Raw genomic sequence first — 20,882 nt, forward strand, 5'->3', positions numbered from 1 at the left:
TAATGGTAGCTGATAATGTGTGGTTTATTTTTCTTAAGTCACTCAATATTTCTTATTCTATGTGCCTGTGTAAATGCTATTATGAGAAGCACAGTTTTAGAGCTCAAAGTAAACGTGGCTTTTACTGCAGACTGTGTGCGCTAATGAGTCCTTAACATGCCAGACAGTGCATCGACAGTGCTGTCAGACCAGAAGATCCCGACTGGTCATTGGCAATGACTAAGACTGTTTAAAAATGTACACAGTAAATGCACATTTAAAAAAAAAAATTGTCATATCCCGTTTTACTATGTAAACATTGTCACATTGGTTACCAGAAAAGCAAACCACCGGCTCATTTTTAATGCCTTGGTTTTTATTGGACTACATGCATCTAGACACCACTTACATTAGTGTATAATTGATGCAGTGACCTGTACAGAACTGCAGTTACATAAAGAAAATGTGTATTTCAATTCTTGATATTAAAATTACTGTTAATGTCACACAGTAAAAGAGTACAAATATAACCTGGAAACTGAGATGAACTTTTATCAACAAGAGAGGAGAGAAAGATAATTCAGAAATACACATTGGTATTTAGATTACTCAAAAGCCAATTTAATTCAGTTATACATTTATCAGATTAATTTTACCAAAAGTGATGATCCTAATAGAGTTGTCATCCTTCTTAAAGTCACAAGAGTGCAGTTTTTATACTCCAAATAACAAAGGCACAGAACAGAAGACATCTACATTTGAAATAAAATTTATAACAACAATTAAGACAATCCATCAAAGTGTACATCTGCTCATTAAAACACTAACATACAGAATATAAGATATGTCCGTATGTCTTAAGACAAGATTTGACACAATAACTATGTTTTACATTCACACAAAACCCATACCTTACTTGGTATGTTCACGTAGAGAGGTAATGTGATGTCATATATGTAGTTCATACATACACAGCTACTATATATGATTTACATAATTTTATTGCCAGAATGATTCTTACTGTTTCATACTTTTCATCTTGTCATCCAGCTTTGATAACATTAAGGTAAAAAGAGCAAGAAAAAATATATAGTATTTTGTAAAACGTCAAATTTGATAAAGATCTGATAAAGAAAATGTTTTGAAAAAATGAATCTGAAATCAGAAAAGATAATGTAAATGCATGGCCTTAATACACACAATAACTTGTATCTCAATGTCCAGTCAACCTGGAAATTATACATCAGAAACCTGATATTTTTTGAAAACTTTTTTCTTTTTTTTTACAAAACGTTATGCTTACATTCATAATAAAATCACGTAGATTTAATGTTTCATCTTTCCAAGTAAGAAAATATAACCATGTTATACTTTAAATAATATGTTGTTTCTGTGGTCCATGTAAAAGCCAAAAAACAACATTTTTCATGATATGTTAAATTACTGTTCACAGCATACTGCAAAGTATTTTTGTATTGTCTGCACACCCACAAAAAATGACATTAGTAAAATGTCAAATACTGAGATTTTTCATTGCAATGATCACTTTACAAATTGCATAATTATTTTAATACACACATCATAATTCAAAATTTGATCTCACACACATCAAACACTCATTTATATTTAATTCCATGTACATGCACGTGTGCCAGGTGAATTGGATACTGGTCATAGTCATCAGCTCTAAAGATTACAGTAAATGCCTGTAGTTTTGTCAGAAATTTGTTATGTTTGAATTTAGTCACAGCTTGCAGTGCAGGCCATAAAATTACTTCAGTATCTTTCATTGAGAATAAGTTATAAATATGCAACAGTGTACAGGTTCTGCAGGAAGATGGAAACACATTTCACCTGTGGTTTGATGGTCAGGAGATCAACCATTTGTTTAGTCTTAGTCGTTTGGACAAATAACCTTGTGTGCTGACATTCCTGTCAAATACTACTTAGAAGGAATTCTCAGTTCATTACAATTTAAATTCTTAACCCAGTTGTTGACATCTCTGCTGGAAAAACAGCTGTTTGATTTACAAAAGAATTCCCAGCTGCTCCCTTTGAGCTTTAAAACATTTTTAGAAAACCACGTGGTCTTTAGAATTTGACTTTTTTGGCAGAACAGCTGACTGGAGGACACAACATGTGGTTGACGGTTAGTGTCTGTGTCTCTACGTCATATCTATTCTGCAGGCTTGCTTAAATTGCTCCTTTGTTTGTTCACCACTTTATTTCAATTGGTGGGTTATTTTACCTCTCGTTGTCATGGAGGGAATTTTTGGTGATGGACTATTTTTGATTTGTATAGATCATGTGCCTTTAAGTCAGTGTGAGCTTAGCAGTTACTGGTTAAATAAGAAATATGTTTTTTATATATTAAAAGATTTAGGATTTGTAGTGTGTAATTCAATATTTGCCTAATACTGTTTTCAAGCAGCTGTGTCTACCTTTACACTGTTTGAATCTATGAATGTTTGAATTTACAGTCGTGCTAGTGGCCCTGGGAGGCTGCACATGGGCACAGCAGTACGTTGAGGTTAATGCTAACGAGACAACATACTTACGGTGGCAATGCTGGCATACTTATATTTAGCTGGACTAACGTTTCGTGTTTTCATGGTTTAATTTAATGTTAGTTAGTTTACTGTTAGTCTTATGTGAAAAAATACTATTTAGCAAAAACACAGTACAGCTGATGCTGATGGGAATGTTATGGTTTGGGTATATACCTGTAGTTGGACAATAACCAAAATTGGGGCAATTTAAAAAAGCAATGTGGTAATGTCAGTAGATGGAAAGTTAAATGATTAACAAAGTTATTACATTTCATCTGGAAGGAAACACAAATGTGAGCACCAAATGTCATGAAAATCCATCCAATAGTTGAGACATTCCACTCAAAACTCAAGCTTTGAAGAGCTTTGAAGCTCAAGAAACCATTAAGCACATTTAAATAGTTTGAATTAGTGTGGCTACTCTTTTGGTACGGTTTAGGTCACAGGTGCTACATCTGGAATGTGGGCACACTAAAACAGACTGTAAAGAGACACATCATGCAGTACACAGTCATTTGGCCTCATGTTTTTAGTAAGCCATATAAACCTACATAATATGCAGCCCATCAACACTTTTATATTGCTTTATTACTATCACCAGTGCTGCCATTATTTGGATGCATTCCAAATGGCAGGCTTCTCATCAACAACATGAACTGCTTTGATATATTAGACACAGCAAAGCTACTACTACAGCACACACTGTACACTGAAATGCTTCTTAGAAAACATCCGAAATTTGAATTAGTGAGATACCACAGTTGTAGGATACTAATCAGCCCTTGAAATGTCTTTCTCTTCTTCCGTCTGCACTATGCTATGATTAGTGGTCATACAGAACCACTTGCATGACATCAATTCATCGGTTATAGAGAGAAGCTGTGAAGTTTGAACAAAACCAAAAGCAGCTACTATAAGTATTTTGGTAAACTTTTTCAGTGTCCACGTCCAGTGCATGTATTTACTTCATTCCTCTGCGGAGCATTTGATTTGCTGCAATGAGCATAACGCTGATGATGAATGCAATGGCGAAGGCACAAATCAGGCTTTTTCGCACGCATGTGTGTTTTTCCTGTTGTGTTGGGCTTGCTGTGGAACGATTTAGAAAACACATTAGAACATCAGTGTGTCAACTGGGCTTTAAAATGTATGAAATGAAATGACTGTGATACTTACTGTCAATATCCACATGGGACTCTGGACTGTTCAAGTGGCTCTCCTCAGTCATGATGATGTTCTCAATGTCTTTCATGGTAAGGTGGTCGCGGAAAGTGTCATACAGCAACCGCTTAAGCTCATCCACAGTCAGTTTCTGCATGTCACACTGGGATGACAGAAAACACCACAAACAGTATAATTAACAGAGGAAAGGCTTTAGCCTCGATGGCTCCAACAGATGAACATAAGCTGCGGGTCAGCAGTAAATATTGATTACAGTGGATTGCCCCAGGCCACGAGTGCTGGATGCTGTGAGAGTATTAAGCGGGCTATACCGTCAACAGCCAACGTTTTTATTAAAACAGACAGTGAATTTAATTATTTTATTATGCAAGCAAATGCAAATATGATGATACTGCACGTGATGATAAAACCCACAGATTAAAAAGTAAAATCAGCAAAATGGAAAACAAATTGTAATAAGTATTACAGTTGTTTAAATTACTACATTGAGTTTTAAATTGGATGGATCTTAATGAAAATCAACCGAAACGTGCTAAGGAAAAGGTTAGAGAGGAAAGACAGTTGATTCATGGAAACAGATTGAAGAGAGGGTGTAGTCTTGATTTGACTGATGATACTGATGACAGCATATACCTTCCAGAACACTGAATCAAAATCTGCTCCATGAAACTTATCGGGCATTCCAGCAGCAGAGAGTTTAGGACCAAGCAGTGTGACAAATTCGTCAAAGCCAACTTGACCATCCCCTGATGAATCAAACACAAATACAAACATGTCAGTTCAAGAGCTGGATTATATGCAGCAGCCTGTGCATTCATCAACTTGGCGAACCAGGGAGAGACAGAGAGAGACGTACCGTCCGTGTCAAGTCTTTGGATGATAACCTCTAGCTCCACTTCATTGGGCATGTAGCCCAGCGAGCGCATGGCCATCCCCAGCTCCTGCTTTGAGATAAAGCCGTTTCCATCTCGGTCAAATACTTTGAAAGCTTCACGAATCTCTGTTGGAAGAGGAATGAAGATGAACACAACCAACCAGCATGTTATTTCACACTGTGAAAAGTAGCTGGCTTGGGAGTGTGTGTGGATTTGCAATATGTGCATACACAATTTTTAAAGTAAGAGTTAAATGGAGTTTAAAGTCTATAAATGTGTCTGTGTTGAAGAAAGGATTTCAGAAAAGGAAAGCATGGCTGAATGTTCCAGTGAAGGTTGATGGTATGGAGCAGTTTAAATTTGTTTCATTGTTTTGAACAAAGAACTAAATAGTCTGAAAACGTAAGTAAAATATATCTTAATACATCTTTTATTTCAATAACGTCCATTAAAGATCAGAACCAATTTTCACCAAGTATTCTTCTGTAGCATACATCTCAACTGTTGTCCAGAAACTATTAAAACACATTAATGAGCCAAAGTGTTACACTGGCTGACATGTTCCTTTAGTACAACGTAAAAAGTTGACAGTTCATTTTGAAAAAGTTGCAAATTCCCCGACCCACTGGTATAAATCACCACAGCTGAACCATGTTCATTGCAGAAAATAGTCCCCAACAAATGCACTAATAACTTCTATTTCAGTAACATTATTAAAGTTGTATGTCATGTGGGAACACGTGGGCTTGGGTCTGACAGCAAAAAACATGGCAAGGAAATCTTTACTCTCTATTCCACCTTATGTATAAAAACATTAATTAAATGGTTTCTAAGATAGGGTACTGTAATGTAGTTTTACACATTTATAAGGATACCTTTCAAGGGCCTTGTCAACATACAGTAACTGTCAGCAATAACAGCCCATTTGAATGTTGGAGCCCATAAGAAATGATACCTCATAATGTAGGGATTGACATTTGTAAATACATTGTATTGTGGTAAAAATGAACACTGTTTTCATTCTGCTCATGCACATTTTACAGTGAGAATTTAGACACTCACATTAAACAGTATAACATAAATACCAGCTTTATTTTGATGATAGAGAATGTTTTTTCTTTTACTTAATTTTGTAATACATACACCTCATTCATCAAATTAAATATGGTGGCCAAAACATTAGAACCACCTCTATTTATAACGCGCACTACTACGACTCCACTACCCACTATGGCCTCAATAATAAAAACTTATTAGAATCATCACCTTTCTGACAGTTTCAACCTAAAAACTGAGAAATTGTAACATTGTAAATTTAGAATTTATGGCAGAGTCACTTTATTGGATTCCATTAAATTGCACAGGTGGTCATAATGTTGTGGCTGATCAGTTTAGTTTATGAGAGACTTATTTAAAGTTTCAGATCCATGGATAGAGACATATATTCTCTATATATGTTTATTCTATCTACACTATTGTGTAGATTCCCACAATGCTGCTAAAACCCATCTGAACCATCTGACTTTCTATTCCAGCACACCCCAACAATGCTCAGTTGGATTGAGATCTGGGGAATTTGGAGGCCAAGGCAGTCCCTTGAACTTTTTTGTTCCCAAACCATTTCTAACCAGTTTTGCATTCCGGCAGAGTGGCAATTATCCTCTGGGAGGAGGCCACTGCCACCAGGGAATATTTTGGCCTTGAAAGGGTTAGACTGCAACAATATGTAGAAGGAACATGGCAAGGTAACATCCACAAGAATTAGTGACTTTTCAGTGTCTTGTTTGACTATAATGAGATAATCAATGGTATTCACTTCACCTGTAGGTGGTGGTAATATTGTGAAAGTACTAGACAGTATTTTAACAGTTTTTTTTTGCTAAAATCATATGGTGTAAATTCTTTATTTGCTATAGCTATATACAGTACTGCAGGCACCTTCAAAGCCACTGTCTGGTATAATGGTCACTGCACAATTGACAGACAGAAGGCACTGAGCAGGTTCATGTGTGTACAATTAATGACAAATTTGGTAAATAATACATAAACTTTGCCATTTGGCTCCTGTCCTGACTGTGCATCACAGTATTCCGTTTGAAGTGGTTAAAAGAGCTGTTGCACATCAAAGGCCGAACCTTGTTTTTGATGTAGATCCTTAAAATATACAAGATTTTTCAGTGCTTCAATAGAAGTCACGTGTTAATCTATAAAACAAGATGGGCAGTTAAACATCATATATCATATAAATGCTACCAATCAATACTTGGCAAATGATAAGGTAAAATATGAAAAATTACATATTTTGGTGAGAAGAGTGCATATACGAACAGTAACAAATCTGCCTTCTTCTCCGTGTTCTGAAGCCCATGTTCACTATGTTCTATGTCATCAAACATTAACATAAACTAAAACCTACACTCAAAAGTATCAGTTATGTTTTTTTCTTTGGCACTTATTCCAAACACCCAGAGATTGGATTTATTAATGTTTTATGTGAATTAACTTCACTTAAGACATGTGGTTACACAGAGTGTTTCTATGGTGGTGAAAGCAAATGAGCACAGAAGTGTATGATTGGGAAAGCACCACCTGTATTTTGCATGCAAGCCCAAGAGACGGACAAGTGCTGAGCATCGATCTTGTGTACATAAATGAGTGGGAGACTGCAGTTTACAAGTGATAGCCTGGAGTTGGAGTCAACAGCCCTGTGAGAAAATAGAAACCAGACTTAAAGAGGCCAGTGTTTGCTGCATAAGTTCAGGTCATTCTCGACAAGTGACACTGGCTGCAGCATACCTTGACATATCAGACACAGCATTTTGTCTAAACTACGGCTAGCAGCACTGCTTGAGTTTTGTTATCTTCCTTCAGCACCACCCTAGACTCAAAGCCACAACCTCTGGTGCCAGTGACAAATAATGAATTCACTGAGCCAGCGGAGAAGTGGTCGGATTACAGATTTGTTCATCTAGAGAGGAGTGAGTATTTTTTTTTTCAAATGTAAAGATGCACCAATACTCCTGTGTAAATCTATAATCTATCATCTGGTTTTAAAAAATGTACATTTTTTCCTTTTTGTTTTAAGGTACTAAAATACTCATCACTCTACACAGTCTAATTTATTAGCATAAACCTGACACTGAGATTCATACAGACTGAGCATTTATTTACCAAGATTGTATGGAAGCAGTGCCGACATTTTAATTTCCTAGGGGCCCATATTTCTATGTTAATACAGGGATGCAGACATTAGGCAGGCAAGCCGAACAGCATAAGCTGCAATAAAATACAACGATCACTGATATATGAAGCATCTCCGACATAGACCCAACAAATACCGATCACTATAAGCCTCACAAAGGTATTGTCATTCTTCTTAATATTGACATAGTTGTGTCTGACTCTTCTTTTATGTCAGAGTGAACCTTAGTAAAGACTATTAGAAACAATATTATCTACATTGCACATACTCACAAATATACAAACATGAAATAGAAGTAAGCGGATTTAAATACACACTCACACGCACAAAGAGGATACACATCCTAAATCCTAAGCAACAGACACCTAAAATTGGTAAAAGTGAGGCAATGCTTTTGTTCTCCTGTGAGGCCTTGATCAGAGAATCCAAATACCCTTGCACTGCTGTGAGGCTGCAACCGCTCAGTTATCTGCAGTCAGGGTCAGGGTATGATCCCCCTTCTTTTTGTAAGTAATCAGAGGAATTTAAAAACAACATTAATTCAGTGTTTTCCCCACAGTGGCATGTAATTACAGTCTGTACCACCAGACTTTTTACTGTTGATTCTGCTCAATTTTTTAAGAGTAGAACAATTTACTGAAACACCAACTTGCTAAATACAATTAATCAAATCATCAGCAAACAATTTTTGCTGTAAAAAATTGTCGGTGGCAAAAAATCCTGTGGTGGATTGGTCATAAATGATGCGACTGTTTAGTGTTTGAGGTAATGACATTGACTGCATGAGTTAAACGTCATACGTCATCAGTGTTCAGAGTCAAGCCAAGGATAAAAACATGGTCATGGATGTGTCCACAATGACAAATATGCTGCACCCGATTAATCACATGGAGTTCATAAGACCATGCTGGAAAGAAGCACACAAGGGGATGTGTCATTGCTGTTTACTTTATATACACCAAAATTTCAATCCTAAATTCGTGTTAGGCAACTCAGAGTTTGCAACATGCTGTAAATGATCAATAACAAAGTGCTTCTAGGAAGCATATCTGCCTTCATCTCTCTGATTATGTTGCTTTATGACACAAGCTTATTTTTGATTTTGGTGAAAATGTTGGCTGTTCATAGGTCTCATGCCTTCTGGTGCATCTTGCATTAGAGACGTTGGAGGACAAAGTCAGAGTCAGAGGTAAAGGAAAACGGGGTAAAGGAAATTACACACAATGTTAGTTCTTACATTATTCAACCTGAAATAAAAGTGATGTGGCCAATTCGTCAAGTCCCTCTATGCAGGAGCAAAATGAAATATTGACTGATAATTTCATGGCAGGTTAGACCAACAGCTGCCAACTGAGCCCTGATGCTGATTGTTTCCTGGAAAGCAAATAGGATTGTTGATGTTCTTCAACAAGGAGTTGTTTGTTTTAGCTTCTCTGACTTATTGTGACTTTTATCTTCCATTCATCATCTTAGTGAAACATGTGCTTACCTCTGCTCACAGTTTACTTCTTGGCCTGATTCCATACGGGAAATGTAAGAGATGTACGTTTGTGAGCGTCTGTACAATTTGTAAAAAGCTTCAACTGGTTTGCTCTCGAACATCAATGAGTATTTATTTTATTGAGAACCCACGACTTAAAAGTCTAGTGACCTTCCAAGTGGGCTAAAACAGAACATAAAGACCAACAGATCCTACTGACCTTTCTGACCGACCAACAGAGTGATTCATGCTGCTTGTTTCTCAGCTGAAAACGTCCATAAAAATGGGACATGACAGAAGCTGATGCCCAGAAGCCCACAGCTGCATATTGGCAGAATGTCAGTGCCTTGGGCAGGGGCTTGAAAGCCGCTGAATCTTTCCAACCTATATAATTGGGGAAATCCCAAATAATGGCTTAGAGCCAGAAAACGAGTGTGAGCCTGACACGGACATCACCTGAATATGCTGAACATTCATATGCAGAGCAGACATTCATGATTTGAGTAAAAATCTACAGTAGAATCTGCAATAAAAGTGTTTTATTCTCTTTTCTCTTTCCACCGTAAGTCCCTCAGTTCTCAGTTGTATATCTAAAAGGCCACAGTGGGTCAAGAATTAGCCTATGAAATCTGTAATTGTGACTAATCTTAATTTAAAGTGTACTTCCTGGGGTGTGGTAGAATGTCGATTGAATAATCAGCACTTCGTAGTTACTGGGTGCTAGTCCTCATCTTGGCTGTGTCTGGGACATAACTTTTCTTTTTCACTAATGTAACATTCCACCGACTTTTCAGAGAAAAGTGCCACAGGAATGACTTCACTTATTACTCTGCTAGCAGTTTTTTGTTGTTGCTTCTTGTTCCTCTTCTCTTCTCTCTTCACTCTACACTCACCTTCATGGCTTGAGCCAAATCACTGCGATCAACCTGAGCCTGGTCTGTTGGAGCTGTCTTCTGTTAAAGGGAGTTTTTTAATGCTTGCTCAGGGGGAATTTGTTGTGTTTTGGGTAAAGTGCCTTGAGATTCTTTGTTGTGAATTGGGAACATATGAGGGGTGGCTAAATGAGTCTACACATGTTGTTGGGAACATTAAACATCATAATGCACACAGAGACTTGTCTACTTACTAATTCGTCTTTGCAGCCTCTGAATTTATAACTCGCAATCAAAACAATCATTAAGTCCCTGTAAGGAGAAAGGCTTCCGTAGAAGAGGTACATGCATTCAACTAAATTACAACTTGGAAGGTTAAAGGTAGTGATGTTGAATTCATGTGATTGTGGTGTAGTTTATAGTTTACAACAGCTTTTTACTTCTGAGATTATATTAAAACTTCAGAAATACTAGAAACAGTCTCAATCTGTGAAGATTATTTTGCTGAATAAAACAGATAATTGCACAGATCTTATTTTCCACAATAATCCAAATATCAATAAAACCATTGCTCTACCTACTTCTTTACTTAGTTTCTCCACAGCATGGGAATTAAACGGGTAAGTATACAAACTTTGTTGTTGACGTCACAACAAGCTAATCCACTGTTTTGCTCTGTGCCTCAAACCCCAAGTGATATGTTTTTACAGCTACTGCAGCCCTCTGTTGAGTATTGCGTTAGTGGCTGTGCTGTGGAAACCAACCATCCCATTATTTGTATCCTCTGGATTAATATGTTACCAGGGGAAAGAGATGTTTGGAACAAGAAATAAAACAATGGTATCCTTGAGGAAAGGCATTCACCACATACCATCACACCCTCTTCACCTTCAGTAACAATCATGACATTGCAGAGGACACAGTAATAGAGTTAATACAGCAGGAGGTAGATGAAGAGGTCTCTTCACGCCACAGGAACTAAAGAGAGGAGAAAAACAACAGGCAGTCTTCAATCTCTAATGGTACTGCAAGTGAATGGACATTACTTAGGGAACACACACAACAGATGTTTTCACCAAATGGTCCCTACATTATATAAAGCTGTCAGATATCAAATTCAGTTGTTTCTAATTCAAATCACTTGTTATATTTGCTTTTGTCCATCATGCAGTAGGCGATACAGATGTATTTGGAAAGAGAATATACATCTACACGGAAAAGGGGAGACCGAGGTCTTCCTTTTAATTGCACTCAGCTAGTCAGGATCAAACAGAATCTTTTCAATCCAAGATGCAGCCAGGTGCCGTGATGAAAGAGATGTAAATAAAGGCATCGAAAAAGTAGCTTTTCTCCACAGAAAATTAACAATCTTAAATTCCTTTGTATAACTGTGATTTCAGTGTCACTTGCTCTTGTTGACATGTTTTCTTAAAAGCATAAATCTTAATTTCTCTTTTTTTGTGTGTGTAAGTTCTGTGTGTGTAAGTTCTGTAAAACACATGCTGTTTATTGAGGTCAATGGGTGTGAGGATGAATCAGACTCTTATCAATGAATAAGAGCCCATCCCAGGTAGTTGCATCAATAATGGTATGATGACACCCATCACAATTATCTTTTTTACGAATAAATGTGAATCCTATTTACCAGAGACTACAAATATAAAAATTTCGTATTACTGAGAGAGCTCTGAGCAGAACAACAATGGGTCTATAAGTATAATAATAATAATATGTACTAACAGGTCAGAAAAATACAAAGTTGTGCTATAAATTCTCAGAACATGATTATCTGGAGGCAAAAACGACTGATATTTCAGACTGTATATAATGTATAAGAAACAATTTGTCATATCAGTGACAATGTGATACAGAACTTTTGGTTTGTCTGGTTAAAGTACAGCTACTGTTGTAGTTTATTTTGCATTTGAGGTGCAAAAGTTGCTTTACTCTCCAACAAACTGACAGAGCACAATTTAAACAGTGCTTTAACTCCTCATTCATACACATCAAACCTGCACACCGACAAGGAGGCTACAAAATGTATTTAAGACATATCACTGGTCATAAAGACACAATTCAGATATGATATAATACTGAATGACGAGGCATGATGTTACAAGAGATGATGCTCTATTATCCATGTGGACAGTATTATACCCCAACAAATTCACTCCATCACCACAAGTCCTACATATTTACGCTTCACCTCTGCATTTCTTTGCTACTACAGATTTACATCATCTTCACATTGCTACTTTCACACAAAAGCACACACAGCCACAAGAGATGGTGAAGCCCTGCAGCTAAAACAACTGCTGTCAAAAAGTACTTGAAATACTCCAACTACCTGCAGCTCCCTGGCAGCTCAGTTGAAATTACGTGACCTAGTCTTTTTGGGAGAACTGTTAAATATTAAAGCTCGACTTTCTTAGCTGTTGCTGCTGTTTTGCCAGAAACCTTAGGGTTTTCATCATTAAATAAAGGTAACATTAGAAACAGGCAGACAGATTATTGCACTGCTTTTGGCACAAGATCTTGTTAAATTATGCTTCATGTTACACTCAAACAGTGTGATAAAAGCAAGGCAGAGTGAGATTATCTCAAGTCAAAACATTTTCAAATGCAAATCCTTAAATTTAGCATATATCTGTAGCTTTAGAGGGAAACTTCTGGGGGCAACTTGACCTGCAGCTCTTCCCATGTCTCAGTAGCACTTAAGGACCAAAGTAGCATAGATTTTAGCACAGATAACATTTGCTTTGTGTTTCCCATCTCAGTAGGATGATGTCAATGATATATGGTTGTTCGACAAACATCCAAGGAGAGACTGAGGGCACAGTCTCTTAATCAACATCTTGTAAGAGCATTAAATGGTGTTGTTTGAAATGGTGAAACTGTCTCAAGAGTACAATTGTAGTGACTATACAGTTGTCTGTGAATGTTAAACAATATACAGCACAGGTAATACAACATTTTTTTATATGATAAACACAAATTATATTGCTATTGATATTTACTGAAGTCAACTGGACAAGTTGTCCCATCCAACATATTTCAGCGACCATGTGTATAGAACCATAGTGATGCCCAACACACGCACACTATACATTATGTTCAGTTTCAGAGCCCTGGCACACACATATAATACACATATTTGTCTGTTTACAATATTTCTGCAAACACCACTGCATTTGTTAGCACAAAAAAACGCAGCTTTGCATACAAAGTGGAAGAGGATCTACACCCCACTACAATGCCTGCTGTCTGGGGGATTCTCCTGCTGGCTGTGATCTATAAATACCATTCACATCCTCCACTAGTGATGCACAGAGGAGCGATACAAACTTGTAGAGACCTCTTAAGAGTTTAACTGCTGGGAGGTCATGGCTATTCATCCATAAAATGATGGGTTTATCTATGTCAACATGTGTGTTGTAAAGTCTCTGCTAGTTTACTGTTCAAACAGAACAAAAGTGTCAAGACATTGCTCACACTTCAATGCAGAACTGTAACTGATTTAGAGACTGGGTCTAGTATTTCATATGCAGATGCCATATATATTCTCACATGATTATACTTCACTTTGTATATATTTCGATGTCATTAATAAAGTTAAACACATTTTATTGTATGTCAGTCAGTGTAACATTGTTTCATTCACTTTTCTCAGTCATTTATAACTAATGGGCTCATCTTGGCACTGGATCTTGGCTCTAACATTGTGCCCATTAAAGGGCAGACCCTTGCCACACCAACAACGTCTACGTAGACATTTACAAAACTGTGCTCAGTGAGTGCAACTCTTTTGCACAGTGTAAATACGCACATAAATTTTTAATAGATGCATTGAGGCACATGAATAATCTGGTGATTACTGTTGTGTCACTGGCTTTAAGAGTCTGAATGTCTTAATTAGCGTGACTGTAGATGTAATTTGTGATGAATTAATGATCGTTTCCTTACATACATACACGAGGAGGTAACAGAGAGAGTACAACAGAACGTGCAAGCTTAAAAGGCTGTGCAAGTACAATCTGAACACATCAGGTTTTATATGAGTGATTTTTAAACCTCAGATATAGATCTGAGCTATACTGAGGACATGCACCAATTTGGAGGGAGCAGGAGTGCAAGTGCTTTTACAGTAGCCATGGTTTGAATACACTTAATAGTTAATGACAACAACGTGACACAAGGGCAAAGAAATGGGCAGGAAGCCTTGCCACTGGCCCTACCCACCCAGACAACCATCTGTTCAAAAACATCCCTTGGAAACTCCGCATCCATTAAGAGCTGTGAGTACTTAATCAGCCTCCCTAAAGCTCACGCAGTATAAACAATATCCTCTTCATTCTGTTCAGGTGTCTGTAATCCTCATTGCTATTGATGTATTGTTCATAGTATCTGCAATATAACTGAATGGCATGTAACATATTCCACAGTGAGATTGGCCAGGATTTTTAGACATGTCTAAATCAAGTAGCTGATGTTATTTGATCATACTATCAATGTAATTAATATGCCACGTAATCTTAGTCCAAATAGAATGTCCTGAGATAGCAGCATTGCAAAAATCACCACATCATCTCTCTGTATCATGGATTGTGCTACTGGAATAATTATATAAATTTCATTCAATTGATTTAAGAATTTAAAAAGAAATCTTTATAGTGATCTGTTATAATTACATTTAAATGAAGACACAAAAGTAATTGTTATTAATTAAAAAAATAACTTAGTTAAATCCCATTTAAAAGATGAATGGGGGTCTTCTAAGACTTTTCTGACCTAGGGTTTATTTTATCTTCATTTTGAACTTTTTTATGATCCCATCATTTTATAAACCTCACTAAGACACGGCATAGTAAATGAAATCATCATGTAGAGAAAAAGAAATGTTTTTCAGAAAAAGACCTTCAACACTTTCAACACTAAAATGAATTTTCTGTCTCATTATATTCCACGTAACTTTGTACTGTAATACAATTTGCCATTAAACCTACATAAAACCTTTGTCACCATAAGAAATGTAGGTTATATTTGGATAGGTAACCATCAAATTGAATAGAATACAGTAAAAATATGGTTTATGAAAATAAATGCACTATGATGTAAACAGTTAATAATACTAGCACGTGGCATAGTGGTGGAATGATGCTCGTCTTGCATGAAATCTTACAAGTTATCAAGTTCACTTTATTGGTCTTTATTTGACTCTTCCTGGTTCCTGAAAGCTCAAAAACAATACCCAACATCACCGCAATCTTTTCTAGGACCAGTTATATTGGCATTTTGCAAAGTTTAACATACTGAATTGCATCTCAGTAATGTGTTTGTAATGTCTTCCTCAAAGTGTTTTGGGGCTGGGAGTACATACACACACCTTAGAAAGAAAAGAAACAAATATAATTAGGGAGAGCAATTATATGACTTGTTGAATGAGGGAACTTCTGCCCTGCTATAATTAAACATTTTGTGGATGAAACAATGTGTATAGGGTGATTTTGAGACCTCTATGGGAGATGGAGCAATTCTCATTCAGACATGCTGGACTGCAGCACTGTTTACCACCAGCATTCATTTAAACAGCACTGCAGCTCCCACACTGTGTGTTAAGGTGGCGCAGCAGTAGTGTAAAGGGCTGTTGATCAGTTAGTGGGAGGCTGCTGATTCAAAACCCCCAGTCTAGCTGAGGGTCTGTAAATTGAAAAAGAATCTGTTATACATTTGTAAACATCTACAAGCAATGTGCTCTTTAACACAATGTATCCGTGCTGGTGGAGATGCTCAGTGACAAACGGTAGAGCACTGTTTACCCTGGGCACTGCTGAGGTGTGAGGCCATGTAGATGCATTATCCGCTCAGTGAATCTTCCCAGGGTAAATACATTTATGGCTGAACGCTCTGTCTCCTATGTTCTGAATATTTAATGGCTCTCAAATTGTAAACTACATTTTGAAATGCTTTCTCCATTACCTGAAAAACAATGTCACGAGTGACTGTGCAAGTCAACACTCTCACCATTTTACTGTTGTTCTAACTGTTGCCTTTCCATAGCCAAGCTCTTAATTAAATTTTTGTCGTCATTGCAGATAGTGGATTTTCAATGTCAATCGAGGCAGCCACTTGTGGGTCTGGGCAACCTATAGACAGAGGAAGGGGAAATGGAATTCCCTTTGTATAAAAGACTTAGAGATAGAAAGTCTGATTGGAGTTATCTCTTTATTGTAGTCTGCCTGGCTTTGTTCCAAATCAATGCCAGCTGCGCTTTCTCACTGTGCGGCCCGTTTGCCAAAACTAAACCTCCGTTCTTAACACCGTGCAGTGCAGTTACTTCTCAATGACCTTTTAAGGTGACCTGAGAACAACGTTGTGTTATAGATGGTCATTTCTATTATGCAGTAGGACATCATAAGGAAACAATACATCAGACAGCCACGAGACTGATGAGAGAGGGTGTCATTTAAGTTCCACAATGAACCAGTCTTACACCATTTTAATTGCTTTTATGTGCCATAGATTTGATAGATTTCTTGTTAATTTACATTTTATAGTTTTACAGTTATCATTCCTCAGAGTTCTTATATTTATAGTTCAGGACCTTGTATCCCTTCTTCCTCAGGTTGTTCTCTTTGTGAAATCAGGTGCAATTATTGAAAAGTTAGGTGTCACGGACATTGTGTTTACTCACAAGTTTATGACAATGTGGCCAGCTTCAGAAATTGAAATTGGTTATGGCTGAAAATCATGAGTCTTATCAACCATTTAATACTACTATTAGAAGATAATGCCAAATTGTGATTCATAGTGTCATGGTGAAGTGCAAGCAACCTAATGTTAAAGGTGACCATCGCAGAAATACCTTCTGGAACACAATAAACTCTTAGTATGTTGAAGTGTATCTGCACTATATGAGCAAACATACTGGAGCTCTCCAAGGTCCTGAACCAGTTTGCCGGGGCTGCATTCAGATGCAACAACTCTTAATATAACAATAACAACTTAAAACCAAAATCCAGCCAACCAATAAAACAAGACTCACCTTCGACTTCATCCTCGGGCAGGCTAACAGGGGTCCGGTAGGTGAGGACATCTGGAATAGTGCAAAGTCCCTTGTACATGAACCTGGTGGTCACAGCACGCACTGGCATTTCTGCGAGGGAACACCAACAACTGTCTCTCGATCTTCATATAGCCTGGCTCTCCGGAGTTTTGCGACCGACCCTTTGCTACTGACTTTGATATTTAAAAAACAAACACACAGGAAAACCTCTTCTGCAAAGTTCAGCCTTCGCCCAGTGTGATATTTTCGATAATGTTAAAATCTGAGGTCGCACTGAGCTTCGCGTTTGAGCAACGATGCAGCTTGGTTTTAAAGCATAGCCTTTGGCAACCTACTGTACGCAAGATATGAAGGGAAAGGATTAATTTCATATAAATGGCATCTAAAAGTTTTACTTCATAGCCTCTAAATTACAGCTCTGGTCTATCTGGATTGTTTAAGGAGATCAAAATGACTCATAAACATTGAGAAATTGACTAGCACATTTCACAATCAATGAGATACACAGGCTACTTTGCCATTCTTCTAGCCACGTGGAGCTTCAGCATTTCAGCATCTAAAATTATTTTTTAAAAACAGAAGAATATAAATCAAGCAAATAAAAAATAAAATCACTGAATCGATTCTTTCTCTATTGATTTCACAGACAGATTCCTACAGCTCGTCTTGTTCTTTCCAACAGTCTATTCCCGATGTAGTCTGCCTCACTTTTCTTCCGCGCTTCGGCATCTTCTTATAAAAAACACGAACCGGCGATGTAGGATAAAAGCAGCCCTGGCGAACTGATCCTATCCTGTAAACGAGCTACAAACAGAATCTTGCAACATGTTTTTTTTTCTCGAGAGCAGCTTCAAGGGAATCCTGGGTGACCCCCCTCTCATCTGATACAGACACGCTGTATCAGGCAGTGATCCTCTCTCTCTCCAGTTGTCTGCTCCACTCTCGTTTGTGCTCTTACAAAGCCGCACACACACACACACACACACACACACACACACACACACACACACACACACACACACACACACACACACACACACACACACACACACACACACACACACACACACAGGCTTTCACCACTCTGCTGTCTGCCACAGAGGAGCCTATTGACCGTTTCCAATCTGTCTGCCTGTAATGAGATTTTCTGTATTCTCCCAAGAGTCAAAATACTGTTAAACCAATATATACTATAGGCTGGTATGTTTAATGGATCTTAAAGGTAAAGATGTAGCAACAAGTGAGGCACTTGAACCCCCACATTTGCATTTCAGCTTCTGGCTTCTTCAGCTTATATAGTATTGCAGTATTACAGCTCAGTACTGACAATATTTGTAGGAATTGGCTTCACTAATTTTCAGCTTGCTTCCTATAGTTCTCGTTTGCAGAGTACATGTATACACAGTGGGGGAGTAATTAGCGCTGTCTCCTCATAGCTAGAAGGTCCTCAGTTCAAATCCACCTGCTGACTGTGGCCATTCTGTGTGGTCTTTGCATGTTCTCCCCTTGCTTGTGTGAAGATTTTCATCAAACAAGATGTTGAAACAAACCGCAGTAATAAGGAGTAATTCAAATGTTAAGACATATGACCACAGTATTTCTATACTGATTCTATCCACAACACATTACAGTTTTCTTCTCATTCCTCTCATTCAAACACTGATTGCAGTGGTCTATCATGCAAGGTGCTGACCTGACTATCTGACCATATGATTCCCATGTGAAAATGTTTATTTTTCACTAAACCATTTTAGGTTTAAGGCTTTAGGAGACAGTGATTTTCAGGCACAGTGTGTGGATGAGAGGGAAAAAAAATCCTGAAAATGAGCAAGGTAATAAAGATATGCCTGTAGCCTATCTTTATTGCCAAACAAAGCAGCACACATCCTATTTATTTGTTCAGAACCAGCTATGTGACTCACTGAAATGTGATGAAAGTTGACTGCAATGCATCCAAATCAACAACACAGCAAACCCCCAAAAAACACAAACATCAATGGCTGAGAATGCCTGCATCTTGCATGGCGATGCTCTGCCGTAAGTATCTTTCCACCCTGGTTCACACCAGATAAGTGTGGGGTGTGCTAAGAGGACTGCATGTGGTTCCACTGGTTGGCTCTTCAAGGGTTTACAGGACTGACAGGTCTATTCCCCTCCGAATGTGAAGGGATTGTCTCTCTCTGCTGCACCTGAGGCTCCTGCCGGCTCTATGCTCAGACAAGCTAAACTCGGTAAAACCTGGACAACAGGCTTTGTTCTCAGCCAGACTGTGCACAACATGTTGGATATATGGTATGATGGCTCGGATTCTGAACGTTTGGCAGCACATTGTCAGACACAGCATAAACACAAAGCAAATTTATGTATTCCTTCGTCATTTCATCATTGAAAATATCATCTCTTATTGTCTCTTAAATATAAAATAAAGGAACATGATTCATTATGAATGTAAAGGTTCTTCATTAGAGAGTAAACTTTATAACTAAAAATTAAACTTAAAAAAAATTTAAAAAACAAATATACTGTCCTTTTAAAATAATTCTTCTCCCTGTAGATAATCTGCCAGCAGTTCAGTCAATCTCAAACTCCTCTCACTCAAACCTGCCAATATTTCATGAGACAGGGGGAGTGTGATTGTCACCTGTGTATTGCAATGGATGACTGTACTAGCTGAAGGCTAATGTATGCGTTTTAAAGTGAGCAGGGAGCCGTGCTGGTCATTCAGTGGGGATCACAGAGAGGAAAATCAGCCCAGCCTGGAGGCTTGCACTTGTGGAGAGCACATCAGTCCTCCTATCATCAACATCAAATTAAGCCTCGAGGGTGCAGCTAACAGTTGTCTACAGGGGCAACAGACCAGAAAACAGGCTTCTGACACAGGAAACCAAGACGGAAATATTCAGTGCTGGGTTGGGGACAAGGTCAGAATCCCTCAGTCAGTTTTGACTGTCATGCAAGTCAGTCACATAAAGACTGAATCACCTAACAAGTTTTCCACCCAGCTGCCAGGCTAACTCATAACTAGGATTTATGTTTCCATGGTAACACTCACCTCCTGACCAGTGGCAACAAATGATACAAAGAGGCAAACTCAGCTCATGTTTTGTGGTCCTCCATCAATGTTGTAGAGAGAAGGGAAAACATTATAAGACACTGGGGGCGACTGAAAACTGAATTCATAGACAATTAGTCCTTTTTCAAACTTTGTGCAAAGTATGAATTTACTCAGTTGTAAAACATACAGTAGCAGAAACAATGAAGTCCCTACTGCTCTTCAAGCATCGCTTGTGCATTAGTTGATATTCATATACTGTATTCTCCATTATTTTATTCCACTTATTGTGAGAAGATGTCTAACTACCTGCTTGTAATGAGATTCATGTTCATCTTAAAACAAACAGCCTTTCCCTGCATTGAAAATGCAATCTATAAAACTAACAGTGCAGAAAGAAGTTCCCAGATCTCATCAATGACACCTACAACAAAACAGCTTACCGTCAAAGATTCATTTAGGATTATTGATTGCTTTGTAATTGACTGAAGAACCTTTGGTTTCAGAAACTAGGAGGTCATTCCACAGACAGCCTTTATGTGATCAAAATTGAAATAGCTCAACACCGTGTACAAAAAAAGTTTTGGATATTGTTTGCTAGGTTTGTTGGCTTGAAAAGTGATTTGGA

The 20,882-nt window shown here is 37.8% G+C and overlaps 1 protein-coding gene across 1 annotated transcript; it reads right to left on the reverse strand.

Moving 5' to 3' along the window:
* Nucleotides 1-732: 732 nt before the first annotated feature.
* On the reverse strand, nt 733-18,154 carry cabp7b (calcium binding protein 7b). Its single transcript, XM_067484456.1, has 5 exons — nt 17,182-18,154; nt 4,567-4,710; nt 4,344-4,456; nt 3,705-3,852; nt 733-3,617 (listed from the first exon to the last, which is right to left on the reverse strand). Exons 1-5 carry the CDS (start codon nt 17,288-17,290, stop codon nt 3,490-3,492), a joined length of 642 nt encoding a protein of 213 aa, XP_067340557.1. The 5' UTR covers nt 17,291-18,154; the 3' UTR covers nt 733-3,489.
* Between the last annotated feature and the right edge of the window lie 2,728 nt (nt 18,155-20,882).

This window comes from Channa argus, chromosome 18 (genome assembly GCF_033026475.1).
Source record: "Channa argus isolate prfri chromosome 18, Channa argus male v1.0, whole genome shotgun sequence".
Lineage (NCBI taxonomy): Eukaryota > Metazoa > Chordata > Actinopteri > Anabantiformes > Channidae > Channa > Channa argus.